Below are 19,939 nucleotides of genomic sequence, written 5' to 3'. Positions count from 1 at the left end.
GGTGTGCAGACCTTTTGAGCTTAGACTCCATGAGTTGTGAGGAGAGGAAGAGGCAGGGCTACATCCACGAACTCATTGAGACGGAGCAGACGTACGTACAGGACCTGGAGCTGGTGCTTGAGGTAAACCAATACAAACACACACGCACACACACACACACACACACACACACACACACAGTATAATACACAGGTATCTAACAGATGCAGGTAAAACATGTAAACACATACATGTTCAAACATACATAGGTCTCAGTGTAAATCATTTGTAATGATTTCTTATAGAAATGAGACATCAGCCATAGTCAGTCAGCCATGTTGGATCAGGCATGGATGCTCTGGAGCTATGAGGCTAATGTAGCTAATAAACAAACGTTTTATAAAGGAACAGAATTAATCTGTATAAAAACCATAACAGTAAAAAATTATAAAATTATATCTATATTAACATCTAAATCACTAACCCAGTCCCAAATATGAAAATGAGGTCACTGAAACATGAGGCTAAATCATAAAAATAGCGTGAATATCTATTTTCTCCATTCCCACCTCCAACAGTGCATGCAGTGTGAGCTGACCATTACCATGGTAACCTACTGTTCAGTGAGGAGAATGCTAATTGCTAGCAACTACTTCAATTAAATAAACAAAGCAATGTGTATGACTTTATAGCTGACAGACTGGGAAAAATATATATATATACAGTCAGGTCCATAAATATTGGGACAGTGACACAGTTTTGGTAATATTGCCTCTGACCACCACCACAGTGGATTTGAAATGAAGCAGTCAAGATGTGACTGAAGCGTAGACTTTCAGCTTTAATTCAAGGGGTTTAACAAAAATATTGCATTAACCGTTTAGGAATTACAGCCATTTTTTTACAGAGTTCCTCCATTTTCACAGGCTCAAAAGTAATGGGACAAACTAATATAATCATAAATATTAGGATTATTTTTATTACTTGGAGGTAAATCCTTCGCAGTCAATGACTACCTGAAGTCTGGACCCCTTTGACATCACCAAATGCTGAGTTTCCTCCCTTGAGATGATTTGCCAGGTCTTTACTGCAGCCATCTTCAGTTGCTGCTTGTTTGTGAGTCTTTCTGCCTTCAGATTTGTCTTCAGTAAATGAAAAGCAGCTCAGTTGGGTTGAGGTCAGGTGACTGACTCGGCCATTTAAGAACATTTAATTTCCAAGCTCTTGGGCTGCTTTCACAGTATGTTTTGGGTTGTTATCCATCTGTACTGTGAAGCGCTGTCCTATCAGTTTTGCAGCATTTGACTGAATCTGAGCAGAAAGTATAGCTCTGTACACTTCAGAATTCATCCTGCTACTTCTATCAACAGTCACATTATCAATAAACCCCAGTGACCCAGTTCCATTGGCAGCCAAACATGCCCATGCCATAACACTGCCTTCACATGTTTGACGGATGATGTGGTATGCTTTGGATCATGAGCCCTTCCTTTCCTTCTCCATACTTTTCTCTTCCCATCATTCTGGTACAAGTTAATCTTGCATCAGAACTGGTCAGGCTTTTTTTTTAGAGGTTTTTTAGCAAAGTCTAATCTGGCCTTTGTGTTCTTGAGTGTTACCAGTGGTTTGCATCTTGAGGTAAACCCGTCTGTATTTACATTCATGAAGGTGGCTCTTGATTGTAGACTTTGACAATGATAGGCCTACCTCCTCCAGAGTGTTCCTGACTTGGCTAGATGTTGTGAAGGGGTTGTTCTTCAATAAGAAAAGAATTCTGCAATCATCCACTTTAGTTGTTTTCTGTGGTCTCCCAGGCCTTTTGGTGTTGCTGAGCTCGCCAGTGCATTCCTTCTTTTTAAGAATGTACCAAATTGTTGATTTGGCCCTCCTAAAGTTTCTGCTATCTCTCTGATAGGTCTGTTTTGGTCTTTCAGCCTAATGATGGCCTCCTTCACTTGCATCAACACCTCTTTGGACGGCATATTGAGAGTTCCTATGAACAGCTACCAAATGCAAATTCAACACTTGGAATCACCTCCAGACCTTTTATCTCCTTAATTTATCATGATATAAGGAGGAAACAGGCCACAGCTGGCCATGAAACTGCTTATCAGTCAATTGTCCCATTACTTTTGAGCCTGTGAAAATGGAGGGACTCTGTAAAAAATGGCTGTAATTTTTTATTTAATGGCAGTATTTTTCTTGAAGCCGTTGAATTAAAGCTGAAAGTCTACACTTCAGTCACATCTTGATTGCTTCATTTCAAATCCATTGTGGTGGTGTACAGAGGCAAAATTACCAAAACTGTGTCACTGTCCCAATATTTATGGACCTGACTGTGTATATATATATATACTTCAGCTATTCCACTGGTAGCTAACAGGAGCTAACCTGACAGAAAACTTTAGTTAGCTAAAGTTAAGGATTAAATATAACACCATTTCTCATCTAAATTCTTAACTTTACATTATTCATTATTGTTTTAAGAAACTAACAGCCTGGAAAATAATGATGGTTGTAAATTCTAACAACTTATTTACCACAGAAATCCACTTTCATTCTCTCATGAGCTTGAAAGATTAGACAGCAATTTGTCTAATTAATTGATTAATCAAGTGATTAATTAATCATGAACACTGAGAGTCGACTCACAGATCTGAAGAGCTACTTAGGTGACTTCTTAGCCTTACAATCAACTAAGTAGCTCTTCAGATATGTGAGTCAACTCCCAATGTTCATGACTGATTGATTAAAAGACATGTAATAAGTTAGGAATGAATAAATGTAAAATTAGACACTTAACAGTGTAATGAAGTAAAACAATCAAGTAAATACACCACTGGTTGCTCTACTTAAGTCAACATGTCTTGGTTGATCAACTACATTTGAAGTAAGTGGGAAACTGTGCACATTTTCTTTTCTTTTTTTTAATTTTATTTTTAATTGTTCATTTACTAATGAGTATCAGTTATAAATTGTGCAGTTGAATTGCCCTGAATAGCAGATCAGTCATAAAGTTCAGGTGTCAATGTGATTTAATTTTGTATAGACCCTGTGACTTAGCTGTTTGTGTGTGTGTGTGTGTGTGTGTAGGTGTTCTACAAACCCATGAGCGAGTCGGGCCGCTTGACCGAGGCTGAGATGAGTGTGATTTTTGTGAACTGGAGAGAGCTGATCATGTGCAACACCAAACTGCTCAAGTGAGTGAATCACAGCACCACCTGTCTTCACTCAGGAAAACAGCAAAAAGAATAACATGGAAATGAAAAATACTGTAGCAGGAGTACTGCTAAACTCAAACTAATCTACTGTTTGCTATATAAAGTAGCTGGTTAGCTAGCTGGTTAAAGTTAACTAGCCAGCTACATAGCACGTTAGATGTATAAGCTGTGAGGTCATGTTATGTTGGCTACATCATTTCTACCATTCGCAACTTTACAACTGAGTTGGAGTGACAGTTTGGTCCACCATGTTGGTCAAAACTTTACTCTGGTGACAGAATTATGGGGATGCCTACACTGAAAAAGAGTTCAAATCTGGCCACAATAAGAAACGCTGACCAAAAATCTATGGGCCTGCCTTCAAATTGGAACCTAATGTTTTTTTTTTGTTAGTTTTATTCAGTACCAGACCTTCTTATATTCATTTGGACCACGATTCCTTGTTATCTGTTCTATTTATCTATTGTGATCCCCAAAAAAGGATTAATTAAAAATACATTTATCAGAGCTCTACGTGTGCGTAAGAAGACGGCAGGTGAACGCATGCCCGTGCAGGTGATCGGAGACATCCTGTCCTCTGAGCTTTCACACATGCAGGCCTACATCCGCTTCTGCAGCTGCCAGCTGAATGCAGCCGTCTTGCTGCAACAGAAAACCGACGCCTTGGCAGATTTCAAGCTCTTCCTAAAGGTTAAAAATACTTCCTATGCACTTCCTTTTGGCATAGAATATACTGTACATTCCTTTGGTGTACTAATTAGCTGGTGTTTGTGTTAGTTGGCATCATAATTAGGTATCAGGCACAGGTGGAATTATTGGACTGCAAAAATCGAATCATAATGTTTAAGTGGAAAATTGTGTGAATTAAATCCAGATGTGCTTTCAGGTTCCGTTCGTTTCCATTCTGTTTTGCAGAAAATTGCCACTAATTACAGGTGTAAAGGAATGCCGCTGTCCAGCTTCCTGCTGAAGCCCATGCAGAGGATCACACGCTATCCTTTACTCATCAGAAATGTGAGACCTTAAACCAGACATAATAATACGAATATATGATCATTTTTGTAAAAATCATGCTCCATTTCCAAGCTTCCAGGAGTTTATATAAAGTGGTAAGGAGTCTATTAATGAATCATTAAAAAGTCCTTAGTTCTCAGTTGTAGACAGGAGACTTTCAGTCCTACGCATGGATCATAAGCAGACTTGGGTTTGCAGAAAAGACCAGTATGTCTGCGTTAATCTCTTGCTAGGAGAAGTTTAAGAGAGATTTCTTTTTTTCTGTCTCCCTCTCCATTTGTCTTCATCCCTGTGTGGTTGTAGATTTTGGAAAACACTCCAGCAGGACATGTGGACCAGGTGAACCTTCGGGAGGCGCTGGAGAGGGCGGAGCTTCTGTGCTCGCAGGTTAATGAGGGTGTGAGGGAGAAGGAAAACTCAGACCGACTTGAGTGGCTGCAGAACCACGTGCAGTGTGAAGGGGTCATCGAGGTGAGCTGGTCTTATTAACTTTTTAATGTTTTAACACTGTACAATGAAAGAAAAGAACAGAACTTCCCCAAACAGCGACCACGGACTGAGGAAGGGTTTTAAAATTTTAAAATGATTTAACTATCTTAACTATATAAACTGTTTATTGATGAAGATATGACAAAATTAAATGATGAAATAATGACATTAAAATAAAATAGTACAACATTGCTTTTGATGGTAAAAACAGCAGTAACAATGCTGTTTTCTTTTAATTTAGTGTCTGTTTATAAAATTATATGGTTATACATTCTTATATAATGACTCTAATATACATAGCCAATCAGTAACAAGTAGTACTGTAAGCCCCACCTACATAAGTGCCTATGTCAGAGCTGGAGGTAGTTCTGTTTAGGTCTAATTGATCAATTGTTTGTTTTTACTTGAAATAATGCCAAAGAATTTTTCCCCAATATAGTTATTTTGACCTGGGAGTAACAAGGAGTTATGTCTGCAAAGTTAATTATTTTCCTATAACAGCATGCCCCTATAGCAATTTGCCAACAATTGCAATTTTCATTTAATGTTTTGGAACATTTGTGAAACAAGTTATAACTCCCGCTATAAAGTAGCCTCTTGCAGCCTCTCTTTTTTTCTCTCTGTTGAACTAAATAAGACAAATAAATTCCAATAAATTGTTTATGATGCTAATAATTGAGATGAAGCCAAGATTTCTTTGGGAGTTTTTTAAAAATAAATGTTGCAAGTGTATTGCTAAAAATCTAAAAATCAAGTCTTGGTCAGTGGGATACTGATGCAAAGCCACAATAATACATGAGCTCAAATGTTTTATTTTGCCCTCTTTTCTAGCATTTGGTCTTTAACTCTCTGACGAACTGCCTGGGTCCTCGCAAGCTGCTGCACAGCGGGCGTGCGTGGAAGGCTAAAAGCAACAAGGAGCTCTGGGCCTTCCTGTTCAGCGACTTCCTGCTCTTCACCTACACCTCCAAACAGTTCTCTTCAAACACAGACCGACCCTTCAGCCCCAAGTCCAACACCGTCTACAAGATGTACAAAACGGTACCGAAGTCATAGAACATAACTCATGTGTAAAGTAGGTATTTCTAGAAGCTGGATGTATGATAGAAAGATAACCTCTCTCTATCTCTCATTAGCCTGTGTTTTTGAATGAAGTGTTGGTTAAAATGCCGTCTGACCCATCCAGCGAAGACCCGATCTTTCACATCTCACACATCGACCGTGTGTACACGCTGAAAGCTGACAGCATCAATGAGAGGTACACGCACACACACTCACATACACACTCACACACACATTGGGCCTCATTTATCAATCTTTTAGTAAAGTTCTGTGTAAATGTTTTCATGGCCAAACCAGACTATCAGAAGTTCCAGTAACACTTATTTTCTTCCTACTCATTTTTCTGGATTTAAATGAATGTGACATTAAATGCGCCTGTGGACGATAAATCAATAGTATTGGAATTGTCACTGAAGGCTTTCCTAAACCCTGATCATGTCTGTGTTTTATTTATTTTATTATTTTGATCAGAACCACATGGGTCCAGCGAATCAAAGCAGCATCAGAGCACTTCATAGAGACGGAGAAGCTGAAAAGAGAAAAGGCTTACCAAGGTTGGAGAAGGGCAGGGAACGCTTAAAGGAATGGTTTAGCAAAAAAAAAAAAAAAAATCTAATTTATGCATTTCCCCCTTTACTCTAAATGAAGTAAATCAGCAAAAAAAAATGTTCTAAATATCTTCTCACCCTAAATCTTTTTCACAAATACATTCCAAATCTTAATATACCCGCTTCAGTAAGCTCCATAAACCAATTTGTTAAGAAATTATTTTGTTATATAGTATCTGAGATCAAATTATTAGAACAAACTCCAGTTTTCCTCTACAATTCCACCTCACCCCACCGAACCTCCTAAAATTGGACACCAAACAGGTCTTGTCTTGCTTTTTTTGTGAAACTATTCTTTTATTCTTCACACTCAGCATGTGTATTTCTCTATTTCTGATTACACTCTAATTTTAGACTAAAATTGCACGTGTGTGTGTGTGTGTGTGTGTGTGTGTGTGTGTGTTTTACAGCCCGCTCTCAGAAGACAAGTGGCATTGGACGTTTGTTAGTAACAGCTCAGGAGGCTGTTGAGCTAAAACCCTGCAAGCCTAATGGTGAGAAATACCTTACCTATGTAATGTAAACATGTAATGCTTACCTATCATTATCGCTTTAAACACCTTTGCTTTAACGTTTCCTGATTTGATTGTTATTCTAGTAGTTACTGGGCAAATGAGAGTTTTAGAAAAATATTTGATTAAAAAATACATAACACTTTGAAGATGCAGTAACTGCTGATCATTCAGATCTACCTTAACGATGTCCACAGACAAAAACTGACATGTTTTTCTGTACTGAAGAAAATGCTGAATGACAGGTATATCAATATTTAAAATTAATATGATATTCAGCAGTGTCCAATAATTATTTGAAAATGAAATTCTGAGTTTTGAAGTCTTTTCACTGTGTTGGCTGGCCACGCCCACTTACTTGTATAGCTCTCACCCTTTTGTTTTTACGAGCTAACCATGAAACCCTAAAGCACTGAATTTTTTCTCCCATTAAATGTCGTTGTAACTCCACGCAACCTCTCCCTATCACTAACCACATCGCAAATATTTCAACATAAACATGTGTTTCAGGGGGGAGTTGTCCTTTATTTGAAATCTAAGGGCAGTTGTTGAACTCCAACAACAGACATTTACAATATGTGACTAATAACAGGAATTAAAAGCTACTGTTAAACTATAACATAAAGGTGTTAAAATGACACAGACATGAGAGAAAGTGTTATTAAAGCTGCTCTTATGGAGTTTTATCCAAATTTCCAACAGTGGAGTCATACAGTAAGTAGTTGTTTCAGGTACACAGTTTCCTGAAGGTTTTGTCGTATCCATACACCAGAGCCATACAACTACAATTTCTTCCGTATGAAAATGTTGTTCCAACTATGTTTCAAGTAAATGTTTATTGACAGACTAATATCTGCCCTTAGACATCCAGGATAAAAGTATAGATTTTCTGTTCTGTCCTCAGTACAGAGAAACAGTACAAACTTCTGAGGTTTAGACTGAGAAACTCTCGAGTATTCCATTCAATCACATAACCCATAAGCACCAATCACTTTTCCTGTGTTTAGTAAAGTTTCTGGACCCGTCCATTTCACCCGGTTCTGTTAGTCATAACAGGATTGTGTGTGTGTGTGTGTGTGGTGTTCGGTTGTAGGTAAGAGTAACCCGTACTGTGAGCTGTCGATGGGAGCACAGTGCTACACCTCACGGCCTCAGAATGACACAGTCAACCCTAAATGGAACTTCAGCTGTCAATTCTTCATCAAAGACCTGTACCAGGACGTCCTGTGCATCACTGTGTTTGAGCGGGATCAGTTCTCTCCTGACGGCAAGTGCATGACACGCCAGAAAAAAGAGCATCTGTTATCACAGCATCCAACATTTCTTTAGCCGAATCTCTTTAAATACTGATGATTACTCATTGTACCTGTGCGTTTTCAGACTTCCTGGGTCGCACAGAGGTTCCCGTGGCAACCATAAAGAAGGATCAGGATGGCAAAGGTCCGCTGACTCGGCGTCTGCTGCTCCACGAGGTTCCCACTGGAGAGGTCAGAGTTCGCCTCGACCTGCAGCTTTATGAGCAGACGCCACTCTTCTGACCTTGAACCTCGTACTTGCCGAACGAAACCTTATTTTTCTATGAATCTCTTTTTTTTTTTTTAAATAAAAAAGCCAATTTTACCACTAGAAGAACAGATCAACAGGGCCAAGAACAATTCCACTTGTGTCTTTGTGGAACCAGAGAGAAAAGACTCAATAGTTAGGTAAAACTTCTGCAGGCCAAAGTTTATTAAAATCTGAGTTTCTTACTCAGCAGGAGATAAATGCACGACAAAGTAGAAAATCTCATGTGGCTGTCCATCTAGCTCACCTAGAGAGCAAGGTTTGGTTGCTTTTCTTTGCAAACCACTTGTTATCATTTTACTGTCACAGAGTAAGAGACGGTTTTGGTTTTGGAGACCTCAACCCCACCCAAACCAAATAAGACAAATAAAAAACAGTTCTGAGTATTTACATTGTTTTACTTTCCTTCATCCAAACGAACAGCAAACAACTGTTAAGCACCACTTATACCACAGCGCTGCTGATTTCTATATTCTGACTGGACACAAGGTGTTGATTAATTTTCTATAACAGCAGCTCTAGGAAATAGGAAAGCAAAGCAAATCACTGGTTTATAAGAAAATGCTTGTTCTAATAGGTTATCGTTTCTATAGTAACATCTCTTTCGCAGAAACTATTTAAAGAGATGTATATATATAATTTACGGAAGGAGTCTCCAGTGTCAGTGCTTTGGAACAGTCAGAAGTAAAGCTGTAACTCTTAGGTTTTCTGACATGGGTAAGTCTTCAGAATGATGTTGTGTTTTGTAGTTTCTTGGTAACAAGCTGCATTTTTTTTGTCTTAATAAATTACAAGAGAAAGTGAGAATGAAGAATGAAGTGAGAACACGAATTAACTTATATCGCAGACCTTCCATTCATTAAATAATTCATTAATAAATTGTAGACTGTAATCGTTGGCAAATTGCTGTGGTGTAAGAGGAATAAAACATTTTAGCACATGATGTTAAAAAAAATGAACATCACACCACCCCAATCACTCATTTTTTTCCTATTACAGCACACCCACCAAGTGTTTTCAGTGTAACAGCTACTAAAGTTGAGAATTGAGAATGCTGCAGTTTAAACCAAACTGAGGACCATAACTTTTTATCTATACCCTACATTTCTGCATTTGTTACTTGATTTCAATTTTTGGTCTGATCTTGTGCAATTTATTTGGGTGAAGAGGCTAAAAGTGTGGATTTGGGATTAGCTCACAGACCACAGGGCTCTGATCACAAACTGGGACAGGACTTAAATAAAAAAAACCAAACAAACAAATAAATAAATAAATGCCTGCTATAGAATATTATCAAATAATCAGAATTATAATTTAGCTTCATATCTTAAAGCATGCCCAATAAATTAATTGAAATAAAACTTGTATTTGACTAATAATAATAATAATAATAATAATAATAAATTTTTGCCTGTTTTTTTGTATTAACTTTTCATTATTAACCATAGGACAGAAAAAATGTACCACAATCTGAAATAGAAGACTTGAAAAGTCATTCGAGGTTGTGACTGGATGAGGTAGAGGATGAACAGTGTCACGTCATGACTTCATTGAATAACTGCGAGACTGACCAAACGCGGACCAGCATTCAGGCCGGAAGCACCGCCCATCTGCCATAGCCATGTAAACAGGGCCTCGACACCTGTATAGCAGAAAACAAAATATTCTGTTCTACCGCATTGTTTATTTTCAGGTCATTTTGCTTTATTTCCGTACCTGCTGCCTCTGTGCAGATCTCTCTTGTTCCTGCTCTGTTCCTCTGCTGACGCCACCCACTGACGGCCATCCACACATCCTGTGATGCACAGGTCAAAGGTCAATGCCATTTTACATGCATATCCAAGAAATCAAACAAAAATTCTATTTTGATTGATCAGGGTGTGACAGAATGATCATGGTGTTTATTTAATAGATTTCTTAACATCTTGTACATTCATAAAATACATTTTATAAAATCTAGTACCAGATGACAAAATATTTAAAATACTTTACAGTATACGGCTTTGGGAGCAGGAACTGTGCTCTGATTGGTTACGTTTTGGGCAGGTACTCTGGGATGATTGGTTGAGATGGCATTAAGTGGTAGAAAGTATGAAATTAAACAGCACATTTAAACTGAGTACCTGAGTACTCCCTCATAGAGGTGCTAAAATGACTATGTCTAGTAGACATTCTATCATTTTCTTATAGAAATTGTAAGTTATTTAAGATGTGATCTTTTGTTGTAAGCAAAACTGTTTGAAACCTGTCTGGCAGTGAAGGACCACTCTCTTCTCCTTCATTCTTGAATGTGTGTAGAGAAACAGTGGATCCTTCAAGGGAGCGGTGCTGACCTGGAAGACAAATGGCTCATTAGGTTTCTCCATTAAGTTTCTCCATTAATTAAACAACTGACCTTTTTATTATTTTGGTTTGGGATATTTTCTAGACCAGGCCAAGCGTCAGAACTTAATCATGAGCACGTACTGGGGTTGCAAACTGAAACAGCTGAAATAAGCATCTGTTTATGTGTCACATTAAGGCAGAAAATCGGATTTGTGTTACTTCAAACTTGTTATATGAATGTAGTCATATATACCACTTAGAGCTAGAGATCTTTTTTGAAAAGCAATTTGATGGGTTCAAGTCTGCACAAATTCGCAAAAAATTCCTATAGCACCAACAGAGTGTCACGGATAATTAAATTAAAATAAGAAGTATGTAATCGTTTAGGGTAAAACAGAAATATGTAATCGTTACTGTTATAGGTCCTGTCCAAAACAAAACAAAGTGAATAGTTGAGCTGTGAACAATGACAACGCTCAAAATATTGTAGCACATGCTAAACAGTAGGGCGCACCTTAGCCCTGTAGCCTGTGTGCATCATCTCCACTGGCTCCACTCCTTCATAACGACAGCGTGTGAAGCGCTGTTCGACACTGCGCTTCACCGGCCACCACACACACTCTGTCCAGCGCTTGTGCAGAAGCTCACGCTTCCTCACACTAAGCATGTCTCTGTGGTTGAGGAAACGTTCCAGATCCTGCACACGCACACATAAAACACACTGATCCCAGATCATCAATTTCATTTCATATCCTACTGATGAAAAGCTTCATGGATTTTATGCAGGCAGGACCATCAGTTATTTTGAAGCAGTGCTCCATTTGCTACCACCTTTGCTTTGCGTGCCTGAAATAAACGTCAACACACACCTTGATGAATCCATTCTCCTTCTCCAGCAGTGGTTGTGTGATGGCATCTGCCTCCTGTCGTTCTGAAAGAAACTGATCCTGTAACAGAGTTGGATGATATTTATTTCAGAAAGATAAGGAGTCCTGGTTTACAAAAAAGAACATTTTGGTGGACATTAGCCGTGTGTGTGTGTAATACCTGTAGTTGTTTTATTGCGCCAGGAGAGAGTGTGTGTGCCTTATCAGCCTCTGCTCCTGGGCGTGTAAGGACACTGGTTGATTTCCGAGTCACACTTCTAACATATGGACACTCAACTACTGATGATGGCTTCTGCCCAACACTTCTGGGAGACTGAGGAAGGAAAATGGACCTGAGTCACATTACAGCATCCTCTCTTTTGTACCGCTGTGGTGCTGGAAAAAAGTGTCTCACCGTATGGTGGAACAGATGTGGTGGGACAGGTTTGTGGAGGGTTATCACGCCGTCGTAATCTTTTCTGCTTTTAACCAGCATTACTAAAATAGAAGTGGTGCCTGAGTTTCAAAGTGTGAAAACTCCGAAATGCATCCCCTTGCCTAACCTACAGAGATGGAAGAAAAACAAAACAAAACAAACAAACAAACAAATAAATTTATATATATAGACAAATTTTTCCTGACACTTAATGAAACATTTTATGAGTGACTTGAAAGAAAACAAATGCATACAAATCTTGAAAAAAAACCACACACTTCACAAACTGACACACGTGAGCATTTTACACATATCCTCCTTTAAACTAAGTAATATATGCATTTAGCTAATTAAGTCAAAGTTAACTTTATTATTATTGTTATGTATATTGAACAGTGAAAAGAGGTAGTGAGTCCTATAGTGCTACATTACATGCTACATTAATTTCTTAGTGAATTTATCTACTCATTCACATAGTTGTTATTTTTCATACTGCTTTTATTAAAAAAAAAAAATCACAATGTTCTTTTTAAGTCTTACAACACAGTATCACAATACTATTCAATGGTGGATCTTTATAAAGCAGTGTAATAAATATCTAGACTTATTTTGTCTCATAACCAACATACATCTGAAATAGACATTTAACATATATTATTTTGCATGCCATCGAAATTTATTCGGAAAAAAATTAATTTTGTATATAGGGGAGACTGGGTATGGTTGTAACATCACCAACTCCACCAATCAGGAATAAGATAGGAGTCATATGATCATTTCAGTGTTTACACACTTCCTCCTGATCCAACATGGAGGTTGTCAAGGCTGGAAACAGGCGCATGAAGATTATACAGAGGTTTAAAAAAAAAAAAAAAAAAAAAACACAACACATTTTGAGGTCAGAAAGTACATTTTGTGACCAAGACTATATTTTGTTTAGTACTTATGCTATGGCAGATAAAATCATATACCTTCTATTAGATTAAACTGTAGTTTCTCAGGTAAAATGTGATGCAATTTCCTTCGCTTCATTGGTGTAATTGTTACAACTTACCCCAGCAGGTGTTACAACAAAAGGTAGTGGTGGGTTGTAACAAAGGAACAAGATGTATTTGACACAAGGTCTGTGACAGTCTTACAGAGGTTTGAATTGGTGCCATTTGAAGTAAACAAATGTGGGTATTTTGTAGAAAAGTTTGAGCTCAAAAATTCAGTGAGTTACAGGTGCTGAAGCAAAAAGTGTTACAACCATACCCGGTCTCCCCTATGGTTCAGCACACTTTGGTATTGACCTGAACTTTCTTTAGCTTAATTTAAAGTTTTAAATTGTACTTAATGATTATGTGTCTAAAAGTTAAACGTAAAGAAAACTCTTTTTTTTTTTTGGAGTTCAACAATTACACCTAAAAAGCTTTTCCATCGACAGGTTAGAATACTTTCTAATATTCTGTTTAAACTAATTAAACACGTTTTTTTTTACTTTTTGTTGTGAAGTAAAAGATGTGTACATGCTAGTCAGCGTGTTCAGGTTATACTATCCCAGTTCAGTGAATGTTTAGTTTTTTTTTTTTTTCCAAACCTTGTTGTTCACCTCAGACTCGACCTTCAGTTTCACCTCATTTACCTGTCTGAGAAAAACACACGAGGCTACAAAAACAAACAAACAAACAAACAAAAAAACAAACAGCTAGCTGCTTTACGTTGCACAGAGAACCGATAAGCGAGTTGTTTATTAAACCGCTCCAGTAGCCTGGTGACAAAATGGCGGCGTGAATGTAGAACACCTCGGAATACCGTTTCAGGTAGCAGGCAGCCGTTGCCATGGTGACGCCTTTCGAAGCACCCGCACTTCCGGTTTGTTTGATAGAAACAGGTCTATATATACATATATATTTACAGGTATTTTGTCTATTATATTACTGTGACCTTATGCTCAGTGGAGTATAAATGTCTGTAAAGCAGCTTTGAGACAGTTTATATTGATTAAAAAAAAAAGTGCTTTATTACCACAGCGCTGTTGAATTGTGGACTGTGATTGGTCAGAAGGTGTTGATTAATTTTCTCTAACAGCAGCTCGGACAGAATTGTAGCTGCACATCACAAATGTGTTATTGTTTCTATACTACCAGCTCGTTCATGGGGATGCTCATGTCATTTAATCCTAACAATAATAAAAAGTATTGTTGCTATGGTGAAACGTTTATTTATGGAAGGAGTCTCCAGTGTCAGTTCTTTGTAACAGTCAGAGGTGATGCTGTAACTTTAAGGTTTCCTCAGGACGCAGGTGTTTACACTTTGCGGTTTCTCAGTAACAAGCTGCATATTTTTGTAGAAGAGAAATAAAATACTCAGGAACATGCTATTATAGGGAAATAATCAACTTCAGGGTAGTGCTCCACATCACCAGACCACCCCGCCGTTGATTATTTTTCTACAACAGCATGTCTCAAAGTGTTTTTTATGCCTTATGTAAATACTTCAATTCTGTTCATTAAACTGTGAAGGTTATTGGCCAAGAAATGTTTTGTGTTGCTGTTTGGTCTGTTTTTGTTCTCACAACATGAAGTTGTTTTTAAATTCTTAATGACATTAGTATGAATTTCATGCTTATGTTTAATAATATACTAATAATGAGAAATATGAGATAAATTTGCCAATATTCAGCAATTTTTTTTACTGACTAAGATATTTTTTAGCAGTGCCGGAAGAGTGCTTACAGTATTACTGTATTTGTCAATGCAGATATGTAGCTCCTTTTGATGGGTTTACATTTCTTCAAACAGACTTTTAACAGATGCAATGCAAAGTTATTTTGTCATTCAGAAGAAAGAGTAAGATTTTATTGAACAGTTAATCAATTGATAGGAAAATATGAGCTACTGGCCAGTTTTGGGCAAGATGAGGGTCAGGAGGTGTTAGTGTAGCTGGTAGCTGTTGGGTGGTTGTCTTTCAGAGCAATTTGTCATATAGTTACCTGATTTTTAATTAGTTACATTTGAAATCATGCCAGAACACCAATCCTGTTTAATTTTTCCCCCTGAAAATGACAAGTCCCAAACAAGCTAATTTCCACAGAATGGTATGTTAGGGTGAGGGCATGGCAGCTTAGCGGTTAGCACTGTCGCCTCGCACCGCCGTCCCCTGTGCTTCAGGGGTTTCCTCCCCAGTCCAAAGACATGCATTGTAGGCTGATTGGCATTTCCAAATTGTCCGTAGTGTGTCAATACGTGTGCAATTGTGCCCTGCAATGGGATAGGCTCTAGGCTGTGCATGACCCTGTGTAGGATAAGTGGTACAGAAAATGGATGGATGGTATTTTAGGGTAACAGCTGGTATTTTTTAAATTTGGTTAGTTGTAAACACATCCAAATGTGGACACTGAATTTAGCTTGATTTTGAGAATTATGCACTGCAACTAAACAAATTCTTTGGCCTTTGTCTTACAAATTTGCATCGAGTAGTGCATTAATTACAAATTAACAAGTATATTAATTTACACATTTAATACTTAATTTATTAATACCATATTTTAAATATGCATATATTGATTAACTATAAAATTGATTCAATTGTTCAAACATGGATATTTGGTCTCAGTAGTAACAAGACCGATTACATAACCTCATGGTTGATCTCAAACCCACCCTAAAGCCAGCGTATAGAGGCTGAGAGAATTTGGTGTGAGTTCTGTAGAGAAGTGTCGTTGTGTTATAGACGCTGTAGAAGGACAGAATTCCTGCACGTTTATCTACATACACTCCCACTTTAGAAGGTGATGGAACTCGGAGCTCAGTCTTTTTGTTCTTGTGACAGAAATAGCAAGTGGAAGAAGAACACACCAGACTCCAGGACTGATTGTTGTATCCAAACCCACACTCTATACCATCTCCTTTCCTGCTGATGTCTTTATACGAGACTGATATCTCTAAATATCCCTTATTGACCCGCTCCACCTCCCAGTAACAGCATTCATTGAGACTTTGATTACACAACACCTGCCAGTAGTAGTCAAATCTCTCTGAAGGATTAGCTGAATAGGAATGTAGAGAGTACGGCTGTTCCGTCTCACTGCCTGTGACAACTGTGTTTCCTTCTGATAGAAGGAGGTTACGATGTGCTGTGTTTGGATCCAGAGTCAGATGACAGAAATCTAAAAACAAAAACAGAAAAATAACAGATAGGTATAACCAACAAAATAGAATTTGTATTTCTATTTAAAAAAAAGCCAAACAAAATCAGTATCACCAAGAGGGAAAATTGTTTATAGGTAAATATGTGTTTTTGTTCTTATGTTTTTTTACACTATCTTCATACATTGCATATATGAAAGAAAATAATACATTTTAAAATGATAAAGGATATTAAATATTTAGTTTCCTTAATCAAAGAAAAAAAGAAACTGTCACATTTTCCCAAATTTTGTCCAACATGGCTGCCAGTATGGCTGTGTGTGTGTGTGTGTGTTTTAGACATACAATTCATAAACTCTTGTCTGGTCCTTGGCTCTGAGGTTAAAAGCAGGTGAACTGCTGCAACTGTGAACATACAGAGACAAAATATAGAATGACTTATCTATAAAAGCTGGAAACAGTTTCCCATTTTTACTATACGGCTGAGAGGTCAAAGACTTGTTTCTCAGTCAGAGCTCCACTTACCATGTGGATGGATTTTATAGAATTCACTATTGCAGAATTCCACAAGTCGCTTTTTCACATCATACAAATAATTATGTACTCTCTCAAATGAGGGCTGATGATTGATGGTGATGCTGAGTGAGTCTTTATACCCAGAAGGGTCACAGAGGGACTGGAAGCACTACAGACAGAAATGGAAAGAAAAACAAATGGTACACGAGAGGAATGAATGATCTCAGACCAAACTAGACCAAGAAAAACTTGTCAGATGGGGACATTTATTGTTACCTTAAAGAGATCAGACAGCGAGTGTTACCTTGAAAAAATGGATGTGATCGTGTGTGTGTGAAAGCTGCTCCAGCTCAGTGACTCTCCTCTGAAGATCAGCAATCTCCTGCTCCAGTTGCTCCAGGAGTCGTTCAGCTCGACTCAGTTCAGCCTTTTCCTGAGCTCTGATCAGCTCCGTCATCTCCGAGCGCTTTTCCTCCATGGAGTTGATCAGCTCAGTAAAGATCCTCTCACTGTTCTCCACTGCTGTCTGTGTACGGGACTGTTAGGTGAAAAACACACCACATTTAGGCCCTTTTTAAAACTTAACCATCATTTCCTCTCTTACTGGGACTCTAAATGATGTCCATGTTGTGTGTGTTTCTAGGAGCAGCTCTGTCTCTGCTCACTGCTCACCTTTATAGTGTTCACAGCCTGTTTCAGCTCCTGCACCTTCTTCTGCTTCTCCTGGATTCTCTCCTGGGATTTCCCCTGCACTTCTCCTACCTCATACTGTCAGTAAACAAAATACATTAATCTACAAGCTATGAGGTGTGTGGGGGAATGTTAATGGGAACTGACGAGTTAAGGTTTACGCCTGTTTTACAGAGCTGTTTATGGATTGTTCAGTATAGTTAATGTGTCTGTTATAATGACAGATGATGGGTGTTGGCTGGTCAAAGTTCAGTAAGAGTTGTGTATATGCTGAATCAAGTCATTATTAAAAGCAGCTAATAAGTTAAAGTTTACTTATGTTTCACGCATCTGCAACAAAAAATGTTAAATAAGATTTGACTGTAGAATTTATTGCTCACCTGTTTCTTAGATCGTTCCACTGCAGCTGAGACAGTGTCGTGACCTTTGTGTCCATCTACAGTACACATATAACAGATGCAGCTTTTGTCAGTGTGACAGTAGATGTCCATCAGTTTGTCATGTTGAGAGCAGATGTTCCCATTTAGCTGTGTTATGGCTTCAACCAGCTTGTGTTTTTTCAAAGCAGGAACTTCATAGTGAGGTTTAAGATGAGTTTCACAAGAGGAAGCCAGACATATCAGACAGGACTTAACGGCTTTGCGTTTTCTCCCGATGCAGAAATCACACTCCACATCTCCAGGTCCAGCGTAACAGTGAGCAGGAGCAGTCTTCTTCACTTTCTCCACCACTTCAGCCAGCATGGTGTTTCTGCGTAGAACAGGCCTTGGAGTGAAAGTGTCTCTGCACTGAGGACAGCTGTAGACGCCCTGCTGATCCTCCTGATCCCAGCAGCCATTGATACACACCTTACAGAAACTGTGACCACAGGGGATAGCCACCGGATCCTTCAGGAGATCCAGACACACTGGACAGATGAACTGGTCCTGATCTACTGAAATACTGGCCTCGGCCATTTTCCTGCAGGCACACGCTGAGAGAGAGAGAGAAAGAGAGAGTGAGGAACTTCAGAGAGAGAGAGAGATAGAGACAGAAGATCCACTTTCTCTGAAATCAGTAGGAGTGGCTTAATTACTGTGTGTGACAGAGGGTGGAGAGACAGAGAAGGAGTGGGGAGATTAGGAATGAAAACAACGACTAATCTCGGAATTACTCTTCATAATAGCAGTATTTTCATAAAATTATTAAAAAGATTCTTTATTTTTGAATATTTTTTAAGAAGCATTAATCCATATCTTGTTTGAATGTCAGTGTTTTCCTTCGAGCAGATCTCAGTGTAGGAGTTTGTGTGAGTTTTCACAAGAACAAGTTTAATTCTCCCACTTCTGCTCCAGTTTCACTTGCTATAAACGCGCACTGCTGTTAGCGTGCAGCACTGCTGTGTTTTGGTCTAGTGGATGAACTGCTCTATAAAGAGCTGCTGAAATAAGTCTGCTTTAGACACCATCATCACCTCCACATTGTTTATATAAATAACAGCTGCTGTTCCACACAATCACCAGAGGAGGGAGGAAAAGATTTAAAAATATTACTGCTGAGAACAACACAGTGATTTAGAAATACACAGCCATTCAGAATTATAAGCTAGGACAAAAAAACTCTCATATTTATACCTTTAGAATAGTGTTTTGATTTACCATAATCTCAGGGGAATCAGGGGTGTCTGATATTTTTTTTCTAGGCCACAAGCTTTAGAATGTTGAAGGTTGCAATCCAATCTCTTAGCATTTCCCTATATATGTGCTCTTCCATGTATATGAAATTCTGTGTATTCAAACATGTGTATATATGCACGTCCACACTATATTGCCAAAGGTTTGTGAACCTTTGTCCATTACACCCACATATGTGGTTCTTCCCCAAACTGCTGCTACAATGTTGGAAGCGCACAATTGTATAGAATGTCTTTGTATGCTGTAACATTACAATTTCCCTTCACTTGAACTAAGAGGCCCAAACCTGTGACAATGCCCCTGTGCACAAAGCGAGCTCCATGAAGACATGGTGTGTTAAGGTTGGAGTGGAAGAACTCGGGTGTTCTCCACAGAACCCTGACTTCAACCCCACTGAACACCTTTGGGATGAACTGAAACCGAATGTACCCCAGACCTCCTTACCCAACATCAGCGCCTGACCTCACTAATGCTCTTGTAGCTGAATGAACACAAATCCCCACAGCCACGCTCCAAAATCTAGTGGAAAGCCTTCCCAGAAGAGTGGAGCTTATTATAACAGCAAAGAGGGAATAAATCTGGAATGAGATGTTCAACAAGCACATATAAGGGTGATGGAAAGGGGTACACATACTTTTGGTCATATAGTGTATATGTACTTTCATGTATATGCATTTCTATATATATGAATGAAGAGGAATATGAATATATTTTAAGCAGGAAAACAAAGCTTTAAACAATGAGTGTTTTGGAGCTATTCAGGGAACACCATCTTAAAAGTTATTAATGTGTTATGTGAAGCACTTAGTGTGATGTAAACAAGATAATCTTGCATGTATTTAGATGGTCATCTGC

General features: G+C 38.4%; 3 protein-coding genes across 9 annotated transcripts in view; 1 reads left to right on the top strand and 2 right to left on the bottom strand.

Annotated features, from left to right (window-relative positions):
• Positions 1-8,483, top strand: part of itsn2a (intersectin 2a) — a 43,236-nt gene extending 34,753 nt beyond the window's left edge. For all 4 annotated transcript variants that reach the window (XM_053231908.1, XM_026917483.3, XM_053231907.1 and 1 more), the window contains 11 exons: positions 1-122; positions 3,073-3,179; positions 3,707-3,890; positions 4,116-4,214; positions 4,518-4,685; positions 5,535-5,744; positions 5,840-5,961; positions 6,237-6,319; positions 6,784-6,867; positions 7,979-8,152; positions 8,266-8,483. In XM_053231908.1, coding sequence (XP_053087883.1) covers positions 1-122; positions 3,073-3,179; positions 3,707-3,890; positions 4,116-4,214; positions 4,518-4,685; positions 5,535-5,744; positions 5,840-5,961; positions 6,237-6,319; positions 6,784-6,867; positions 7,979-8,152; positions 8,266-8,423 — 1,511 coding nt within the window. In that variant the 3' untranslated portion in view covers positions 8,424-8,483. The remainder of the gene's footprint in view (positions 123-3,072; positions 3,180-3,706; positions 3,891-4,115; positions 4,215-4,517; positions 4,686-5,534; positions 5,745-5,839; positions 5,962-6,236; positions 6,320-6,783; positions 6,868-7,978; positions 8,153-8,265) is intronic.
• Positions 3,086-14,021, bottom strand: fam228a (family with sequence similarity 228 member A). Of its 4 annotated transcripts, XR_003402993.3 has the most exons (9): positions 13,655-14,019; positions 12,055-12,202; positions 11,821-11,973; positions 11,643-11,720; positions 11,288-11,470; positions 10,694-10,781; positions 10,165-10,243; positions 9,913-10,090; positions 3,086-3,204 (listed from the first exon to the last, which is right to left on the bottom strand). XR_003402993.3 is itself a non-coding variant. In XM_026917488.3 (8 exons), the coding sequence occupies exons 2-8, from the start codon at positions 12,133-12,135 to the stop codon at positions 9,988-9,990; spliced, it is 765 nt and encodes a 254-aa protein (XP_026773289.2). In that variant the 5' UTR covers positions 12,136-12,202; positions 13,667-14,021; the 3' UTR covers positions 8,986-9,987. The 4 variants fall into 4 exon arrangements, 3 of the variants coding, with proteins under 3 accessions (XP_026773289.2, XP_026773290.2, XP_026773288.2); XM_026917488.3 differs by lacking the exon at positions 3,086-3,204 and having other exon boundaries at positions 8,986-10,090; positions 13,667-14,021; XM_026917489.3 differs by lacking the exon at positions 3,086-3,204 and having other exon boundaries at positions 8,986-10,090; positions 13,700-14,021.
• Positions 14,022-14,279: 258 nt separating this feature from the next.
• On the bottom strand, positions 14,280-18,443 carry LOC113528967 (tripartite motif-containing protein 16). The gene is made up of 6 exons (XM_034301975.2): positions 17,792-18,443; positions 17,394-17,489; positions 17,026-17,259; positions 16,731-16,890; positions 16,551-16,610; positions 14,280-16,225 (listed from the first exon to the last, which is right to left on the bottom strand). Exons 1-6 carry the CDS (start codon positions 18,365-18,367, stop codon positions 15,669-15,671), a joined length of 1,683 nt encoding a protein of 560 aa, XP_034157866.2. The 5' UTR covers positions 18,368-18,443; the 3' UTR covers positions 14,280-15,668.
• Positions 18,444-19,939: the final 1,496 nt, after the last annotated feature.

This window comes from Pangasianodon hypophthalmus, chromosome 30 (genome assembly GCF_027358585.1).
Source record: "Pangasianodon hypophthalmus isolate fPanHyp1 chromosome 30, fPanHyp1.pri, whole genome shotgun sequence".
Classification (NCBI taxonomy): Eukaryota; Metazoa; Chordata; class Actinopteri; order Siluriformes; family Pangasiidae; genus Pangasianodon; species Pangasianodon hypophthalmus.
This window is presented reverse-complemented; position numbering and strand designations above follow the sequence as displayed.